The following is a 19,901-nucleotide window of genomic DNA, read 5'->3' on the forward strand; positions in this document are numbered from 1 at the left end:
TCAATTAAAACTTCACGCCCAAATCTATTTATTTTCACCTTAAAATCTTTTCAAAGAAACAATACAAATTTTACATTCAAATTTATTCAAATTCATTAGTTCACTATTTTCAAGATAAAAAAAAGGAACACATACTCTAATGATTCACCTTAATATCATGGAATGACCCATTTACCTTACCAAGTTTCAATTTTTGCATAATTAACATTTACAATTGAATGTGACAACACAACTTACCAAGATTAAACGGAATAAATTTAGCATTCAACAAATTGAAAACGAATCCAAGTTGGGAAAAATAAAATGTTATTGATTAATTTGGATTTATGATTTAATTTTAAAAAAGTGATATGTAGATTTCTCTCATTCTTCTTCACTCTTAATCAATTTTTGGTTCCTCTCTACTTCATATGATATGGATCTCATCGTTTGTTGTTAAATTATAGTCTTACAATTCACTGCCGTTGATTATGTTGAAATTCTTTTTGTTAAGAGAGTAAAATCTTAGAACATTAATCTTCTATTGGAGATTACAATAATACACGTTGAATGCTATATACATAAGACTAGAGAAAGAGAAAAAAAAAAAAAAAAAGAGTTTGGCCCGTAAGAATATGCAGATTCTATGGGCTTTCAGCATTAGTCTTGGGCAACACATTTGATACAAGCCCATAACAATCGTAGGTAGTGTACATAGCAATTTTACTGTTTAAGTGATATTCTTTTAATAAAGATGCTAAAGATTTTACATTAAAGATTTTCAGATTTATATCCATCCAAAATAATTTAATTTTAATAACTTATTTGTCCACTTTTAATTTAACATAACAATGGTTGTTTTTAATATTTTTAATATATAATTATTCTTGCATAAGTTCAATATTAGATTAAAAATAACAAATTAATAAACACAAACAACAAAAATAAATAACTAGTCAATCTAAAATAATTACATTTCAAATCAATTTAATCACAAAAATTAAGGTTCTTTATTTAAATTAAAATTATACACCAACATTCCTTTAATTGCTAGGTATTTAATCTAGGATTTAATTCAACAATATTTCATTCTCTACATCATTTAATTCTTTTTACATTTCTTAATAAACTCAAATTAATTAAATTATTTTAACTTCCCTTACCTTCAAATTATTTGTTTTGTGTTTCCTGATTTAATTATATTTTTCTCTCTTTTTTTTCTATTTTTCTTGTTTTTCTTTTTGTTTCATTTTAATCAATTTATTTTTATATTTATATGAGTTCAACTTAATTTGAGTTATACTAATACATTTTAAAATATCTAAATAACATTTACATAATAAAAAACAGTTACTTTTATTCTATTTTTGATCTGATATTTAATTATAACAAACTTTAATTAAAATATTTTTTTAATATAAAAGCAATTAAAAATCTAAAATTAAAAATTAAATGAAGATATCGACTATTGACTTACTTTTCCATGAGAATACAGCAGTTTTATACGGGCGAGGTTTTTTTTTAGTCCTACTTGTTACTCCCTTGGGCAAAAGGTGTGGTTAAGCATCATTTATATACTAAAAAAATAAAATAAAACAAATTCATTATGTAATTCAAAAGTTCAAATATTGTTTTTCATGGTTAAAATTTCAATGATAAATATTTTTTTGTTGCATTTATATTTTTATCTAAAAAAATCTTAATTATATAATAAAATTTATATAATCATATTTTTTTTATCATTTTACATTTATTATCTAAATTACTAAGTCCAATATTCTAATTTATGTGTTCAGAACTTATAAGCTAATTTCCAACTACATCATAAACATACCAACTATCTTTTAAAAAGAAACAACTAGCTAAGCTTTTTACTTAGAGTTGTTTAAACTTTTTTTTTAATTTATTTTAATAAGCAACTGATCTTAAAAACAAAATAAAACATTCTATCAAAATCTTTCATTAAACTTAAATTAAAAATAAAAAAATGTGAATAGTTTATTTTTTTTCTTAAATTTCTTTCTCAAGATAAAATTAGGATAAATTAATCACTAATAATTTAAAAAAAAGTTGTAAGGAAAATATCCTTCAAGAACTTGAGAGCACTGATAAATGTACAATTAAAAAATAAAACCCTACATCTTAATTAGTTTAATTAATTTTTTGATTTTTTTTCTCTATTTTCTTGTCGAATCCTAGCAAATTGAAAATTGAAATGCTAACGGTGTGATGCCAATGTAATTGGTGTGAGCATTTACCGCTTCAGGTTCGGTTTCACTTTCTCCTCTTCTATCCCAACTTTCAGGTTCTAGAGTTTAATGGCGGAGCCACTGCGGTCGCCGGTGACGCCGCCGAAAACAACGATAACCGATCTGGACGAGGACTGCATGGTTAACTGCGCCAAATACCTGAGCCTCCGAGACGTTTGCAATTTGGCGATGACATCCCCTGCTCTCAAACGCCTCGCCTATTCCGATTCCATCTGGCAACGCTTCTTCAGGTCACAATGCCTTCTTTTACATTTCATTATTTCAATTCGCTTTCTGTTATTGAATTACTGAGTTGAAACGGAATGTCGCAGGGAGCAGTGGCATCAGCAGTTTCCTTTGCATTGGAGTGGAAACGGAGCGAGGGAGGTCTATCTGGCCAGATACGCTGCGTTGCGACAATTCAAGTTTCTCGACCCCTTCCTTCTCGATTTATGCGCGCGGGCTAAGCCTTGCAACCACTTGCTCCTCTGCGAAAATAGTCTTTTCTTCTCACAGGTTGGTTTTTTTTATCAAAATTGATTTTGAACGTAATTGATTCAAGGCTTAATTTAATTACTGGTTTGGTTCTTATATTTGCACAACTTTGTCATTCGTTTTTAGTTTTCTGTTGTCCAAAATTATAGGAACTAATCAAAACATTCAAGTTTTTTAATGCAATGAAATATACTATAACACCCTAAATTTATCCCAAATTTAGTAAAAATTCTCCGTAATTTAATGGCTATCTCATCTATGGAAACAAAAAAGAGATAAAATTCTAGGGATGGGTCAAATACGTAATTCTTAAGGTGCTGATTTGACTAAGGAGCCTCAATATGTCCAAATGGCAAAGATGAATGTTGATACAAATTCACAAAGTGCAGTAAAGAGTGGAAAATTCCCAAAGATTTGTCTTTGGACAATGTCCCAGGAGATGTTTCAAAAAGAGTATCCACATAAGACAATTAGGACAAGAGACTAACTTTTATATCTCAACCAAAATGTCTGTTGAAGATGCTTTAATTTAAATGACGAGTATTATTTTTTTGGCGTAAGAAGAGTTAAATCAATTTAAAACAAATGAAATCTGACAATTAGTCCCCCAAAACCAGTAACTTATTGGAACTAAATCGGTGTTTCGAAATAAGTTGGATGGCACTGGAACTGTCATGAAAAAAACTATAAGGATATTGCTAGCTAGCATCTTAATGGATTTTAAGCTTTTTCAAATGGATGAAGAGTTTTTTCTTAAATGGTTTTATTAAGGAAGAAGTCTTTGTACAACAGTCACCTGATTTTGGTCATCCAAATCACATTGACAAGCTAAACAAAGGCTCAATATGGATTGAAGTAAGCACCTGGATTGTGGTATGACAGACTTAGTCACTTTCTTATTCAAAATAGTTTTAACAGAGGTAACTTTGACTCAATTCTATTTGTTAATAAATCTGATAGTGATATGCTTTTTCTCCAAATATATGGTATCAAAGAATCACAATTTAACCGAGCAAACAAAATTTAAACAGAAGAAAATATCAAAGAATCACAATTTTTTTATACAGGTTCGATTATTCTCAAATTAACATTCAAATTAATCCAAGCAACTTTAGCTGGACTTTTTACTAATTCTTGATAAATATCTAATTACAAGATTTTCCTGTGCAATTAGATCAAGAACAAAACAACTTCCTCTTGAAACATACTTCAAGAGAGAAAAGAAAATTACAAGGTAATGGACACAATGAATTACCTACAATATTACAGCAAGAATTCAAAATGCAAGAAAAGTAAATAGAAATATCACCTGTATTGTCATTGATTTACAATGAAAAATCTATAATATTGAACATTCTCCCTTGATGAATCTTGGGAAAATAAAAATTGATTTTTACTGCATTACACTTTCAGATATCTCACTTTTGCACTTTCTAATCTCTGGAAAAGAAAAATTGTATCTTCAATTTGAGAGAGGGAGTTCTTTTAAAGAGACTTTGTTGTAATATACTATTATAATCGATTAATATTTAAATATAATCGATTAAATTGTTCATTTCAAAACCTGAAACTAGTTTAGCTAGATATTAATGGATTATTACTTAATGTGATTGATTATTTGCGGAATGAAGTTCTAAGCAATGCTAGTAATAATCAATTATCCCTTCATCTAATCAATTAAATGCAAATTTGATTATCTCCAGTTTTACTTAAATTAAGTTGATTATATTGAACCTGGATTTGTTAAATTATCTCATCTTATAAGACTTGTTCTTAGCGCTGGGGCAAAAACAAACCCACAGAAACAAAAAATTCTTTTATTAAAAAAACTCAGAAGATCAAATATTTATAAAGTCACTAGGATTAGTCCATGACTCTAGGATTAGTCCATGACTTTCTTTTAACATGGTAGATTATTTTATTCCTAATAATATATTCTTAATAATATTCAAAAATTTTCTGCTTAAATTAAGATATTGGTGTAATTGATGTCATAACTTAATGATATTCCCTAGTCACGCGTTTCTTTGTATTAACATCTAGTTTTTTTTTTTTTTTTTTTATATATATATATATATATATATATATATATATATATAAAATTGTGTGTAATTTTATTCAATTTTGATATAAAAAATGTTTATCTTATAAAAAAAATAACTTATTTGATTTTTTTTATGAAGGATTCTTTTGAGAAAAATCCATTTCTTTTTAAACTGAAACGCAATTATTATATTTTAGATGTAAAAATTAAAAATAAGTTAAAAGTTTACTTTTATATATAATCTTTTTTAAATAGTTTATCAACACGAAAAAATTAAAAGAAAATGTATTTTTACAATTGTATTCAAATATAAATAATTTTTGGATTTTATAAAAAATACTTATTTTGAACATTTTTTCCTTTTAAAATTGTCTTATTTTTAAGCTTAAACAACTCAACATATATTATATTTTTTACTTTCTAAAATAATGAAATTATGTATCTAAAATATAATTACAATTAAAAATTTATTTTGAGTATCGTTTATAAAACTAATATTTATATATTCTTTAGGAATAACAGATTAGAAGCAAATATAAATTAACTTTCATTTTTCAAAATCCGTGCAAAATAATCATTACACTAATTTATATCAAAACTACCTAATAAAAAACTACTAAAATTCTTAAACTACAATTTTTCTTTAGTATTCAACCTTGCAGAAAGATGTTTCGGTTGGGCAGAGATTGCAAAGCAAATGAAAGAAATAATTGAAAAAACATTGAAAATGAACTAATTTAATTTTGGGGACTAACTCCACCCTTGTTCCAACCCACTTTATGTGTGGCATTGGTGCCGGGGCCTTTTTTAAAATAAGGCTTGATTCTAGAAGGGATTAGGTCAGTCCATGGGCTAGGAGCTAAAATGACACTTTTAATTGAACCTAATAAATTATTTATAAGAATTTTTTTTTAGCTCAAATATAACTATATTTTATCCTAATCGATTATTTTATTATCAGATTAAAAACGCAAGTCCTGACTTATCACAGTTGATTATGTAGTAAACCTAATCGATTATTTTGTTTATGAAAATATTTTGTCTTCTTGGAAACATTTAGGGAGATATTTCAAACTTTACAAATATTAAACTACCCTAATAACTATTTTTAGAAATCCTTATGAATACTTGGGGTGAGAACATCGTCAAAAAACTTCACATCATGAAAAACTTCAGATTTCATGGATCACCAACAAAAATAGTGTACATGCAGAGACTTAAATGAATAGTTTCTAGGTTTAAGGATTAAAACACAAAGATTGTGTAGGTATATTGACCAAATGAGTAACTAAATTTGATGTCAAGAGATTGATTTTGCTTTAAATTGGTTTTGAAGTAAAGTGATTAATTTTTGGATGTTTTTATATTCTAAACGTAAGTTAGTGAAATAAAGTTTATTGGTTTTGTCTATCCAAAGCGCAAGCTACACAGAGTACTCTGTTAATTTCTTTGTACCAAATTGGTTCCTTAATGTGGAATACATGTGAAAACTTACCTCAAATTGTGCTTAGATATTTCGGAGTGAATGTGTAGTAGTAGTTCAAGAATTGAGCATTTTCTGAAGTTTGCTTCTTCACAATTTTGCTCTTTGCTGATTTGTCCGGTGTGGTATGGCGAGCAGGGTTCACTTGTGAAAATGATGGATTTGGATGGCTATCTGAAACGAACAACAGATTTTTTCCACACCTTAAGTGATCACAAAGCAAGAATCACTTGTATGAGGTAAATTAGGTAACCTTTGTTGCTGTTACCTTTGTAGTTTTTGTATTAGGCTCATTACATGTTTAAATTAATTTCTACCATGACAGCAGGTCCATTTCCTTGTAAATTACGTTCTCACTTTCATTCTTTTTAATTCGATGCCATACATACTGTCATATACATGCTTGTGGTTCAATTCTTTTTCTTTTCTTTATAACTTTTGGTGAATTAGCTTATTTTTTGGAGTCTAGAATAAGAGAGAGACTAGGATTTTTAAGAACCAATCTGGTTTTATGCCTGGAAAGTCTACAACAAAAGTTTTTTATTTTCTAATGAAGGTGATGGGTAGTTACTGAAGCATAAAAAGAAACTTATATTTAGTTTTAGGAAAGATATATGATTAAGTGTGAAGGGAAATATTGTCGAGAATTGATAGGGAGTTGGGTTTTATGGGAGGACCAAGTAGTCCCACAAGGTTAGGTCGACTGCATGAATCACTTGATGCTCTTCAGCTTATAAAAGATGACAGAGATTGTGGGAAACATGATAAAATCAGAAAAGGTGATTTGGACATGTGCATATAAGGGAACTGAGATCACCTGTGAAGAGAGTATATTGTGGGTTGGGCATTGGAGGAAATTGGTGAGTGGTATCTCACTGTGAATAGTATCCTTTGATTATGGTCTTCTACATAACTCACTATTCATTTAGCTGACACCTAGTGAGATATGACTGTAGTTGTTAGTAAATTAGCTGTACTTGCTTCATAAAATAATTTGAATAGTTTGTTGGTTAGTAACGATATTCCTAGAATTATTATCTGTTATTTGATTTTCCAAGTTAGATATTTTTCCCTTCTAGAAACTAAATTTCGGTGGAATTTGGGGTGAATTGGCATAAGCTGAATTAAAATAATCAAACTGCAGGTTGTTTCCCCTTAATGAAGTGACTTCATTATTTCGAGGCAAAACACTAGGGGAGGAGCAAAGTGTTTTAGTTACCTCCAGCTGCGATCACTCCATTCGCCTGTGGTGGAAGGTATCACGTAATTTACGACATTCTTGAGAACCCCAAATGTGTGACAAGTCAACATTGTGATTCCTATTATTCCATATGCTTGGGGTGTTCCCATTAGGAAAGGAGAATGAGAAATGAAAGGATGGAAATATAATAATTTTCCCTAATAATACTTGATAAAGAAGTTGAATGATGATATCCGTGGTAAGTATGTATATCCATCTTTACGTGTATCTGTGCGATCAAAAGTAAAATATATATAAACAAATACTTGAAGTTGTTTTGGATTACAATTCAATTTTCTGTCCCTTGTGTTGTATTTCTGGTATGTACTGGGTTCTATCGATGAACAAAGTACCACAATTTGATCACTTATGCTTGCACCAAGAAACATTTTTCTTTTTGTCAAAATTTTCTTGCATTTACTTTAGCAAGATGAACGTTGACACTATCAAGGAAAGTTATTCTTATTCTTTTTATCATGTCTATTTTTACAGTGTTTTTCATCTTTTCCTTTGTGTAGGGTTCAAGCTTGAGGTGCTTTAGAGGCCACAACGGTCCTGTTTTGTCACTGTCAAATAAATTATTGGGTGAGGATTGCAGCAAAGTTTTAGCAAGTGGAGGAGAAGATGGTACTGTTCGACTATGGTCTCTTAGCTCGAGTGGTGGACGAGGACAACGTGCTTTGAAGGCCACACTTTATGGGCACGAAAAACCTGTAAATATAATGTCCATTGCTGGGTACGAGTTGATATATTTTGGTTTTCACTGTTACTATGCTTTTCTTTCTTTGGTTTTGTGTTAGGGTAGTGAACTATGGGGGTCCAATGTTGGTAAGTTAATCACAGTATTCCACTAACATGTCATGTCTATTTTTATGCATTTTATTTTTATTTGCTTAGAACTTAATTTTTTATATAATTGATATGTATCATGTTCAAGGAATTGTACTTATTATACCCAGGGGAGGATTATTGTACAGAAATTCATTTGGATTTACTTTTTGTTTATTTATGTCTCACCCTGTAAAATAATATACTTTAATTTAGAGATGCATGGTTGGTTTAAGTTGAATACTGAGGATTCTTATAATTTTCACCTGTATGTTCTGCCTGATTAACTTGTAGTGATGAAATTCAACTGTGTAAAGGTGTTCATATTAGTCATCTTCAGCTACAATGATAGATCCTTCATGCCCTCGTTTTTCAGGCACAAAACTTCACTTTTGGCGACCATCTCAAGAGATTCTAAGGTAATCCTTATATTCCTGTCTTTTACGTTGTCATGTTAATTTACTTGTGTATTGATTTCATTAACTCTTTGTTAATTACCTTGGTTTCCTAAAGGATAAACATAGCATGCAAATTGTGTCATAAATTTATCAAAAGTGAATATGATAACAGTCAACATGTATGGATACAATGGTATCTGCTTTAAAAACTTAATTGGAAAAAGCTTACCTGAAATACATAACTTAAAATAGTTTTTTTAACATTATAAGTAATCAAGCTAACCAAGATCTTGGGTGTTTTCTTCCTAAGGTGTGATAAGTACCTCCTGTTTGAACTAGTTGAACATTTTCTCTGTCTAGTATGTAAGATACTGGCTTATGAAAGGGAAAAAACCGCAAAGACAAAATAGTGGAGACTTTTTATTCAAATGCTATTTGATTGCTAGTATATCAAATTCATTCCCTTGGAAAGTTAAACCTTATATTCCAAAAACCTTTTTTCTTTCTGCTCAAACAGTGCGAAGAAACCGCTATGTTTATCCAACCTTGCTTTATGCTTTTTTTAAGTTGTTAAAAAATATGATGTCTGTTGGCAATTTGAGTTTAAATCTGGTTTGCAATGGGTGATTTTATTGTTTAGTTTACTGTAGCAGTTAGAGAAAAAGTGGCGCATTGTTATAGTAACTAAGCTTAGGTTTTAAACCTATAATCCATGTTTTCAGATTTCTTTTGAAGTTGACAGTTTTTAAAATAGATCACACTGTATGGTTCAGTGGTAGTGGTAAATATTGTTTAGTGAATCAAAATAAAACCTTAATAATATTTTTGAAATTTGGCTATTCTTTTACAATATTGGAGCTTTTAAATCTTAATAGGTGAGGGTATGGGATACTGCTACTGCTACATCATCTGCTGCTGTTCGTGCCTCCTTTTGTGTGGGCATGACTTCTGTTCCTGGTACGCCTGTAAACATGAAATGCCATGAATCACTATTATATGTGGCGGCTGGTTCCTCTGTCACTGCAATTGATTTAAGGACAATGCAGAAAGTTGTCACCGCAGCTATACATCAACCAAATTTGTGTTCATTTGATGCGGTTCCTTCAAAATATTTAATATGCACAGGTGGTGATGGCAGGTATGATCAGTTACTATTTCGGGAGAAGAAACTTTGCTGTTGTTGCCGATCATCAAAATTAGTGAATAACTCTTATCTCTTTAGTTGTTTGTAGTCTGTGAAGATCATGGTGAAACATCATGTTATGTTTTAGTTGGTAGTATTTTCCAATGGACGGCACTGACCACAACTTCAATGCTGCAGGGCAATGCTCTGGGATATTAGGAGAAATCAACAATCATTAAAGCCAGAGCCTATAGCTGAGTTGGATGGACATTGTGGACCAGTAACTTTACTGTACATGGATTCATACAAAATAGTTACTGCGGGGCCTAAAAATGCTAACGTGAATGTATGGGATGTGGACACGGGTGTACAAACAAATTCCTTGCTTTGCTCTTCAAATGATGTTGCCGGATCTGGCTGTGATGCCATGGCCGTAGATGGGTGTAGAATTACTACTGCTACCTCTTTTGAAGATTATGCTGTTGTGTGTTTCAGGGACTTCAACAGTGCTACCAATCCTGTTGCAAAACAAGAAAACGAACTGACATCAAAATTTTGGGACTCTATATCTGATGATGACTGAATCTTGGTGGCTCCCAAAATTATATAGATGAATTTAATTTTTTTTTTAGTTTGGATAGAAAGTTTTACACAGTATCTTAGTATTATGTCTTTCTTTAGTAGGAATTCAGATTGAACTCGGAATGGTATCATCGCATTTGGTTGTTTGGTATGTGACCAACTTCTTATATGGATATGACTATATCTAATTCCAATTAGACTCGACATGGACATTTTCTAAGGATGCCAGTTCTGTTTATGGTAACTATTTTTTTTGCAATCCAAACAAATCCTCTTTGAAAATATAAACTTATGAGTTAAGCATGGTTATCCATTTCAAATGTGAGAAAGCTACGGATAATGGCATAAATAAATATTATTTGGAATTATTTGTGTTTTTCATTATTAGATTATAGTTGTGAGTACACTCCATGTCTTCTGTCATGGTTCAAGATAAGAGAAATATAAAAATTCAAAATGCAAAGTCAAATTGGCCAAACCGGTGAATTACACCATGTATGTTAAGTGTAGTTTGTTGAATTTCGACCAGGGAATTACTTTTTTTTATTTCGCAAACTAGATTAACATGAGAAAAAAAACTGAAGTAATTCACACAAATGGTTAATTAGTTTTAAAATCTAACATTCATACTCCAAAAATAAAGTTTAGTCTTCAAATTGTATGAATAAAAAAAATGTGATTAAATGGCAACACTTTTCAAATGGAATCTCTTCTTCCCATCACCTTAAAAAGTAATTTTAAAACATTTTAGAGAATTAAAAACACACAAGTCCAATTATTAAAAAAAAAAAGTATATTTTCTAAACCAGAAAAAAACTAATAAGAAATTCAATTAATACTAAATTCTGTCTCTCCATCAGACTACTACCTTCAGTCATTCTTCCCAGTCGCTCCCAAAATGGAGCAGTGAAAGTCCACACTTCTGACTCAGCCGTCCTCCACGGTACCATGTGGCCCTCCTCCGCCGTCGGCCTCTGGGCGCTGTGCGTGGTGGTGGTTCTGGCGACTGCGTCCTCCGCCGCACCAATCATCGGCCTAGACTCTTTCCTCAGCCAGCAATCCCGCAGCGACCCTCATGCTTCGAACGACTCCTTCCTCTCCCTTCCTTCCTCCATAAAAGGCCCTCTATCCCTCCTCTCCGACATCTCCCCCTCCTCCCTCCTCTCCCTCTCCCTCCCCATCTCCCTCACTCTCCACCTCCTCGGCGACTTCCCCCCCGACGCCCACTCCCTCCTCTCCGACTTCCTCTCCGCCGCCGCCCCCACCGCCTTCCAAGTCATCACCCCCTTCGACTCCCACCCCCTCTCCCACTCCCTCTTCCTCTCCCACACCCTCCACCTCGACATAACCCCCTCCCGATCCCTCTCCTCCCTCTCCTCTCTCCTCACCCAAACCCTAACCTCAAGCATTCGCTCTACCCCTTCCTCTCTCCGTTCCCCTCTCCTCACCATTCCCCACTCCACCGTCGACGACATAATCCAAGACCACTTCCGCAAGCAAAACCCCAACCCCAACCCTAACCACGTCCACCTCTACCTCCTCAACCTCCCTCCCCTATCTGATCCCAAACCCTACGCCTACACCTACTCCCCCGGAGAATCCTCCCCCGCCTTCACCAAATGCTCCGGCACCTTCTTCACCTCCGGAGATCGCTACTTCTGGATCGACCTCCGCGCCGGTCCGGTTGACTACGGCCCCGCAATCTCCGGTGATGGCGTCATCCCCCGCGGCGAGTTTCACCCCCTCGCCGCCGTCCACGGCCGTCCCAAATCAAGCAAGGCCTTCGCCGCTGACCTCGCCTCCCTCATCTGGAGCGCCTACAATGTCTTCCTCGCTCCCTCCCTCCGGATACCTGTTCCGTTCGAGAATTCCCTCACCGTCCAGTTCATCCACATCCATAGCGATTTCGATAGCACGGGTAGCTCCGGCCTCGATTGGAAATTGATCGAGAAGAGCCTTAGGTTTGAGACTGATAACAGTAATAATGGATTGTTGTTAGGAGATCAGAGGTTGAGTTTTAAGAATTATGGAATTAGGTTTTCAGAGTGTTCGATTTGCTCGTTTGCTATTGCGAGGTCGATTAATTCGTATACCTCTAGGTTTTTGTTTGATAATTATACTTTGATTGTGAGTGAGTATTTGGATTCGAAACGGTTGCACCAGATTTTGTTAGATTCTGGTGATGAGTTGAGGAAGCTGGCTGGCGTTCCGGAGGAGGATTTTGGTAGGGTTGTGCCTGTGTATGTTTTTGACTTGGATTACACTTCGTTGTTGTTGCTCGACCGGTATCATCAGTCGGTGGCGTTTAAGGACATGGTGATTGCAGTTAGGACGAAGAACACGCAGACTGTGAGTGATTATAGTTGCAATGGAAGGCATGTGTTCACGCAGACCAGGGAGCTTGAGCGCCCGATTGTTGGGTCGATTCTGCAGAGCATGTGGGGGGTGTCGCCGACGCATTTGAATTGGAGCCCCCAGCATAATGAGACTTTGGTGGATTATACATGGAGTATGGGGCAGACGCCATTTGGACCATTTTCTGAGATGTTGAGTTTGTCCTTTGTGCAGAAGGATGCTGCTAGGAGGAATGTTCTGTTGACGTCGCTGAATTACAGCATAACCAGTGCGATTGATGTTCTTCAGAGCGTCGAGACTCATGGTGGGGCAAAGAATCTGCTGAAGCAGAAGCAGCATGTGGAGTTTGTCCAGAGGTGGAACTTTTTCAAGTACAAGCTGAACAAGGCTGTTTCTGCGATGTCGCATTTGGATTTTGAGAAGGCTCTGTTTTACTTGAGGTCTTCTGATCATGATCTGTATGCCATTCATTCCATCGTCTATCACGCCTCGCAGGAAATAGAGGCCTCCCTTGAGTGCTTCGACGATCCTCCCTTTCCCTGGGGTTCCGTGTCAGTTTCTGCGTCCGCTTTCCTTGCTCTCTCCTATGTTTATGCAAGACGGGACAAACTTTTCAGGAACAAAAGGAAGCAATTTTGATGCTCTTGCTAGAGGAGGACAGAACGGAAGTTTGTATGATTTTAAGAAAACACAAAAAACAGAACATGTATTCATTGTACAAGAGAGGTATGCTGATGGGTTAAGTATTTAGATTCTTAAACTATTTACTCCAGTTCAACCATACGTTTTCCAACTTTTTTCGTGCTGTGATCGGTATTGTTTTCTTGGGTTTATCTTCCCTTTGCCTTTTCAGTACTGTGACACTAGTTGATCATTGCTATATAGCATATCACTGATATGGGTATTAACAGAACATAAGTAGATTAGACATCCTAGAATTAAATCTACCGAATTTAAGAGAAATAGGAGACAGAAAAAAAAAAATGACGAGGATATCTATCTAAGACAGAGCCAGTGAAACCCAGCCTTTTGTGGTTCGTAACAAGGTACATAAAAGAAAAACCCTTTACTTCTTGAAGTAAAACTGCATCAATTATAATCTCATGGTTTTAAGTTCCTTGGTTCATGCTAGACTAGTGTTAACAACCATCTGACCACAGTACCCCAAATACTGTCCATGCAGCAGTTGATCACCCTCTTGCTTGCAACAGGTCTTTTGCTTTCAAGTTGTCAAGTGTTAATTGATGTTGCATATTCTGGAGAAATTTATATTGTTCCTGATGTGTTAGTGGTAAGAATTTTGGCTAGCTGTTGCTTAGAAAGTACCGTGTATATCAGTGATCTAATGAATGATTACCTGAATTTCACACATTCAAAATTCGTACTTGATGTTTGGTTCTTAACTTTGGATTAATAGATTGAATTTTGTTGTCAGTGTAGAATTGAGGAGTGATCCATTTCATTTGATCAGTGTTTTGATGAACCTAACTGCTTCTATTTTGAATTTATGCACATGGTGCACGGTACTTGTGAGTTATTATGACTTGTAAATTTTAGAAATGTACAGATGATTTAGTTTAGTGTCATTCATATATAAATTGTTTATCACATTCCTAACTTCTCATAATAACTGAATAACAAACTGGTGGAAAAATATGTTTTTATAAAAGTTATAAAATCCGGACATTGTACAAAAGGAAGTTACTACTAAGAGAACAAAGTTTTTCATATTTTATATAGGTGTTGTTTATATTGCATTTATCATATCGAAGTTATTAAATGTCATAAATACAAAAAATTACTGATCAAGTTGAGGATTGGTCCAACTTGGTCAGGCCGCAAGCTTTGACGCAATGGGAACAGTGATTTTATTTATCTTTCTTAAATATATGAATGGCTCATTGCATTTGTTCCAATAAGGGAAAATTGTGTGAAAGTGTAGCACGCCTTGTGTATTTGCTGTTTAAATTTTTTATTTATTTTAAATTTTGTTTGTCTCCAAAATATATTTGGAAGTGCCTGTCTTATGAGCATATTTTTAAAACAAAATTGTTACCTCAACAGAACGCTTGAAGAAAATGAGAAGAACTGTTTCCATGTTTTTCTGGTTTTTATAACCCGTATATTTGGCACAAATTTTAAAAGTTAATGAAATTTAAATGTAAGATTGATTGTTGTCTTTTAATATTCTTTCTTACTATTTTCAGAAGTTGAATACAATTGGAAAATTTACAATAAATTTATTTTAAACTTCTCTTCGTAGTGTTTCATATAACACTAGTCCCACTTAAATTTACCAATAGCAAGCGAAATCATAAATAATTTAGAGAAGGTAGAAAGGTAGATAGCTCTATACTTGTGTTTACCTGCACATCTTCATCGCACCTCCAAACTATAGGACATTTTCATTCCAAATTTCCAACTTTGGATTTTATTCCATTAAGATTTTGTAAAAAAATTCGCCTTCAGCTTTTTCTCGTCACTGTTCACACGTATTATGTATTGAGTAATTGCAGAATTTGATTCCTAAAACATACAGCTTGTATTGTTTAAAGTTATTTATTTTATGTTCTTCGGACACGTTGCGAAAAGAGCCCAATCCATATAGCCACTACGCCAATATTAGGATAGCAGAAAATCACATTACAAATATTGACAAAGATTAACACCTAGTCAACAACCCTTTCAAGAAAACTAACATCGATAAACAGTGAATCATGCTTGGATTAAAAAAATATATCATTCACATAAAACCTAAGGCGCATATTAGGAAATTCAATTAATTTCTGACTTTTATGTATATCGTCAAGTCAATGTAGCATACATCATCACTTAGCTTCATAATTCTAGTATTCTTGAGCGTCACAGTGCTTCTTACAGCCATCTCAGTCACACTTTAGTGTCACTTAATTTCAACCGAACCTAGACTTCAATCCATCAAAAGAATAATCCTAAGTCTACTTCAAACGTTCTGGACAAGTCACTTCATCATTTTTAGATACTTCAAAACCTTAATTACAGTATATCTAATTTCTTGGTATTTGAATTTTTAAGATGATGAAAGCACAATCATGCTTTATTTCTTTGTTGAACCAACTGATGCAAAATATATATTTTTTTTTTCTCTACTCATGCAATTTGTGATAAAGATATCTTGTTTTTATTCTCTCTCTAACTATATATGAATCAATACTGACAATATACAACTATGTTTAAACTGTTGGTTTTACACCAATGCAAACTCTTCTGTCATTGTTTCTGGTATATAATATATATATATACTTGACATAGTGTATCAGAAGCAGAGTGACAAGAGGACATAGTAGGTCAATGCCACAGGCAAGGCCATGAGCATTCCTAGCAAGACCCTGTGACCAAAACAGCAACAGTTGTTGTCATATATATGCAAAGGTTGTCAAAGAAATATGCTAAGAAGTTTTACTGACCCTGTGCTTAAAATTCCTGGATGGACATTATACTCTCTAGCAAAAACAAAAGGAACAATTCCTTGGGGTAGAGCTGCCTGCACATACAAAACATTTCATATTAGTGATTATTTTTATTTTCTTAACTTTACATTTCTTTTATGAAAATAAGAGAAGACTATTCAACTTAATTGGTAGTATTCACTGTCAAAGGAGTTTAAGTACCATTATAAAATTTTCTCTGATAAAGAGTACAGAAAAGAAAGTAAGATCACCTGAATGATTGCCACTTTGAGCATTCTATCTCTTAATCCAATCACAATGGAGGCTACAGCCATTATAGCAGGCCCAACAAGAAATTTCAGGCCCATTGCCACCATTGTCATCCTTGGCCCACATGCTATGATTCTGTTGTTTGATGCCATAAATAGACCTGTTGAAATTTCATTCAAAGAATGAGGAACAAGGCTTCTGAAGTCATTATCCAACTCTTGATTTGTTATTTCATCAGTTCATAACAGGAATCCGTTGATCTAATTTCTCTTACCTAAGCTGAAAGTTGCCATGCCTAGACCTCCACTTGCCAATATTTCTATTGACTGGTTAACAACATCTGGCATATCCACTCCCCACCTGCAATATATTTGTGTAATCATCATTAGTTCTTCCTTAATTGTATGCAATTATAAAACAGTTTGTTTTCTATGCATTATCAGTATAATATTGGAATATTGTCTACCAATCAGAAACCATTATTCATACTACTTTCAAGATATTTATTGTAAAAAGGAACAAATTTACCATGAAAATTTCTGAATGGATGAAAATGTAAGAAATTTACATTGTTAATTATTTAGTCTTAATGATTTCTATTTTAGCAATATGAATTTGACTTCTTAGTGTGCTTACCTGAAATGTATGCTTGCCCAAATAAGACCTATGAAAGTTGCATAGGTATTAGGATTAATGATTAATTTATTCCCCACTTTCATAAGAATGATCAGCATCCTCGTTTTGCTCTGTGTTCTATGTTCTTCTTCTTCTTCTTCTTTTGATTGTATCTCCTGAGAAGTATCAGATTCTCCTTCATGCAGAAACCAAGAATGGAACAACATACATAAATAAACCCATTTTCAAAAGCAGAGTACTAAAACCAAGATAATGCTTTTTACAGCAAAGCTTGTGTCTAAATTTTGTTCCATATAATCACTCTATGGTGCATTATTTGTCTTTCAAGATAATAAACACCTTTAGCCACAAATTGCAAAGATGAAAGATTTTCTTTGTAACAAAAACACTCTTGTCCAAAGAGTTAAAATGCAGTTATAAATTATTAGCGTATTAAGGTGAATGTCAAATATGAAGACAACACTATTAACATGAAGCTCAGACACTTCAATGACAGAACTCAGTCTAACTAATTTGATGCATTGAAAGTATGATAGTTTGTCAACATTTAATTACATTTTAGAGGAATAGGTATTCAAATGGAATCTGATTGAGGAGAGAAAGAAAGAAAAGAATAGAAAAAAAAAGAAGAGAAATTGAAAATAGGTTCAGGCCCCACTTAGATTGTCATAGATTACTTCAGTTGACTGAAAAAGAATAATTTATAAAAACCTGTATATAATATAAGACATCAAGTGATTAAACAATGAAGAATTTATAAATACATGCAGGAAAATTGGAAGGAGAAAAAAAAATGAAGAATTTAACGGGAGCTATATACATTTGTTCAAGAAACTGTTCATTTTTCTCATCCCTTTTTGTATTCCACTCTTAGAAAATCTAAATGTTCACCTGAGTCTTGTGATGGTGGTGCAACAACAGGCATGGTCCTTGCAGGAATTGCAGCATCCAACTCATGAAGAAACAACAAGAGATTATACCAGACCATGCTCTGGAGGAAAATAACCTGTGGCAGGAGAAGAGAAGCTTCATCCCTGTACATGGCCTTCATGAGAGGAATTCCAAGGATCAAAGTGTTGGGAAGTGTTGAGAGTGAGAGACCAGTTATGATCCACTTCAGACCACCTCTGCCCTTGATCTTAATGATTGCTGTGAAGATCAGGAATGCAAGCAATTTCTGAACACAGTCTGCATAAACCAGTTTGAGGCTCATTTTGTAAATGTTGTTGGATGAAATGACTTGGAATGACAGAATAGGGACTGAGAAATTGGCCACAAATTTGTTTATGCCTGAACATTGTTCTGGGGTGAAGAGCTTCCACCACTTGACTGAGATGTAGGCTAGAACCATGGTCACATATAATGGGACAGTGGCAGTGACAACATGGTAGACATCTGCTAAGGAAATCATGATGCCTAACTAACAACTGTTGAAAGATTTAGGACATGATCTACAGCTTATAATATGCTATCCTACATGCTTTTTAGGCTACTTTGCTGTTTTTTCAATTACTAGGATAGAATAATCTCACTAGGAGTAGCATAGAATAATCTATTTTACAAGATGCTTCTTCACAGTGACCTATCACCCTTTTCTCTATTCTCTCTCTATTCTTCTCCCCATGCCCTCATGCTTTTCTCAACCAAATATATAACCCTTTTCTTATACACTCATTTCATTTATGTCAATTCATCTATTATTCATTTTTGCAGCAGTAAAATACAATCTTGGTTCCATCATCCTTTTCAGTCCTTCAGCTTAAAAACTTCCACTTTCATCTTTTACAGTGTCTCTCTGTTTGACCAAATTGTTTTTTCTGTTAGTTTTTGTCACTAATTTTGACAGTTTTGTCACAAAATTTCATCTTCTTATAGTATAGATTCTACGACAATATAAACTGCTGAAGTTTTCATCTTTAAGTCGGCTCTGCTAGATTCTGTAATATAGATTTTAGTCAACATTTTCCATAGTGGAATAATTAATTTCCTTTTGTACATGTCTCTCCTCGTTTTGCAATAGACATCCTTGGTATGATGTTCTGTGTTAAACGAATTCTTTTATAGTATTTCTTCAAATTGGAATTAATTTTTTGAATTTGTAATTAACAAATTGATTGTTGCATATATTTTATGCTGCAGAAATCTGTGTTTAACCCTGCTGTATAGAGAATCTAATTGATTTTTTTGGGGATATAATGATTTTGTAATAATGCAATGAAAAAGAATAATAATCAATAAATAAAAGTGAGGGCATTTATGTTCACACGAGCTAAAGAAGATAGATTCTGATTTTGATCTTGACATGTCTTTGGATTCATTGATTCTTTTTGCAAAGGTGGCTTACAAATTTGTAAAGATTTACAATTCCATGCTCACCCAAAGTTCATAAATCCTAGTTAGATTGATTGCAAAATCCTAATGCCTTAATTTTGTTCTTTCTTTCTTCCAAAAAATTATATAAAAAGTTTTAGTCCTTATTCAATGATAAATGATTTTACCAGATTCATTGTACCCCTTTTTCTGTTATAGTATAGTCTTCTTATTTTTAGATAAGAAAATATGTAATTTTGATCTAATACTTACTAATTTTTAGTATAGTCTTCTTATTTTTAGATAAGAAAATATGTAATTTTGATCTAATCCTTACTAATGTTCCTCTTCTTTGTCATATTTTAAATGTTTAAATAGCTTTTTAATGATATCTTGAATGAAAACACTAAGGTTTAACTGAATGAAAATGAATTTAATTAGATTAAATTGTGAATTTTTAAATTGTTAATACTGAAATGAC

At 33.2% G+C, this 19,901-nt stretch overlaps 3 protein-coding genes across 5 annotated transcripts; 2 read left to right on the forward strand and 1 right to left on the reverse strand.

Moving 5' to 3' along the window:
- Positions 1-2,182: 2,182 nt before the first annotated feature.
- LOC106765220 (uncharacterized WD repeat-containing protein alr3466) lies at positions 2,183-10,606 on the forward strand. 2 transcript variants are annotated; one of them, XM_014649763.2, is made up of 8 exons: positions 2,183-2,479; positions 2,561-2,744; positions 6,389-6,489; positions 7,395-7,506; positions 8,009-8,226; positions 8,695-8,737; positions 9,592-9,854; positions 10,038-10,606. In XM_014649763.2, exons 1-8 carry the CDS (start codon positions 2,298-2,300, stop codon positions 10,420-10,422), a joined length of 1,488 nt encoding a protein of 495 aa, XP_014505249.1. In that variant the 5' UTR covers positions 2,183-2,297; the 3' UTR covers positions 10,423-10,606. The 2 variants fall into 2 exon arrangements, with proteins under 2 accessions (XP_014505249.1, XP_022637526.1); XM_022781805.1 differs by having other exon boundaries at positions 9,592-9,915; positions 10,038-10,201.
- A 667-nt stretch (positions 10,607-11,273) lies between these two features.
- On the forward strand, positions 11,274-18,169 carry LOC106773336. 2 transcript variants are annotated; one of them, XR_002668100.1, is made up of 2 exons: positions 11,274-13,502; positions 18,032-18,169. XR_002668100.1 is itself a non-coding variant. In XM_014660038.2 (1 exon), the coding sequence occupies exon 1, from the start codon at positions 11,370-11,372 to the stop codon at positions 13,413-13,415; it is 2,046 nt and encodes a 681-aa protein (XP_014515524.1). In that variant the 5' UTR covers positions 11,274-11,369; the 3' UTR covers positions 13,416-13,628. The 2 variants fall into 2 exon arrangements, 1 of the variants encoding a protein (XP_014515524.1); XM_014660038.2 differs by lacking the exon at positions 18,032-18,169 and having other exon boundaries at positions 11,274-13,628.
- Positions 14,471-18,521, reverse strand: LOC106766424 (auxin efflux carrier component 8). The gene is made up of 6 exons (XM_014651157.2): positions 18,002-18,521; positions 17,111-17,285; positions 16,749-16,834; positions 16,477-16,634; positions 16,223-16,299; positions 14,471-16,144 (listed from the first exon to the last, which is right to left on the reverse strand). Exons 1-6 carry the CDS (start codon positions 18,519-18,521, stop codon positions 16,072-16,074), a joined length of 1,089 nt encoding a protein of 362 aa, XP_014506643.1. The 3' UTR covers positions 14,471-16,071.
- Positions 18,522-19,901: the final 1,380 nt, after the last annotated feature.

Source organism: Vigna radiata, chromosome 1 (assembly GCF_000741045.1).
Source record: "Vigna radiata var. radiata cultivar VC1973A chromosome 1, Vradiata_ver6, whole genome shotgun sequence".
Lineage (NCBI taxonomy): Eukaryota > Viridiplantae > Streptophyta > Magnoliopsida > Fabales > Fabaceae > Vigna > Vigna radiata.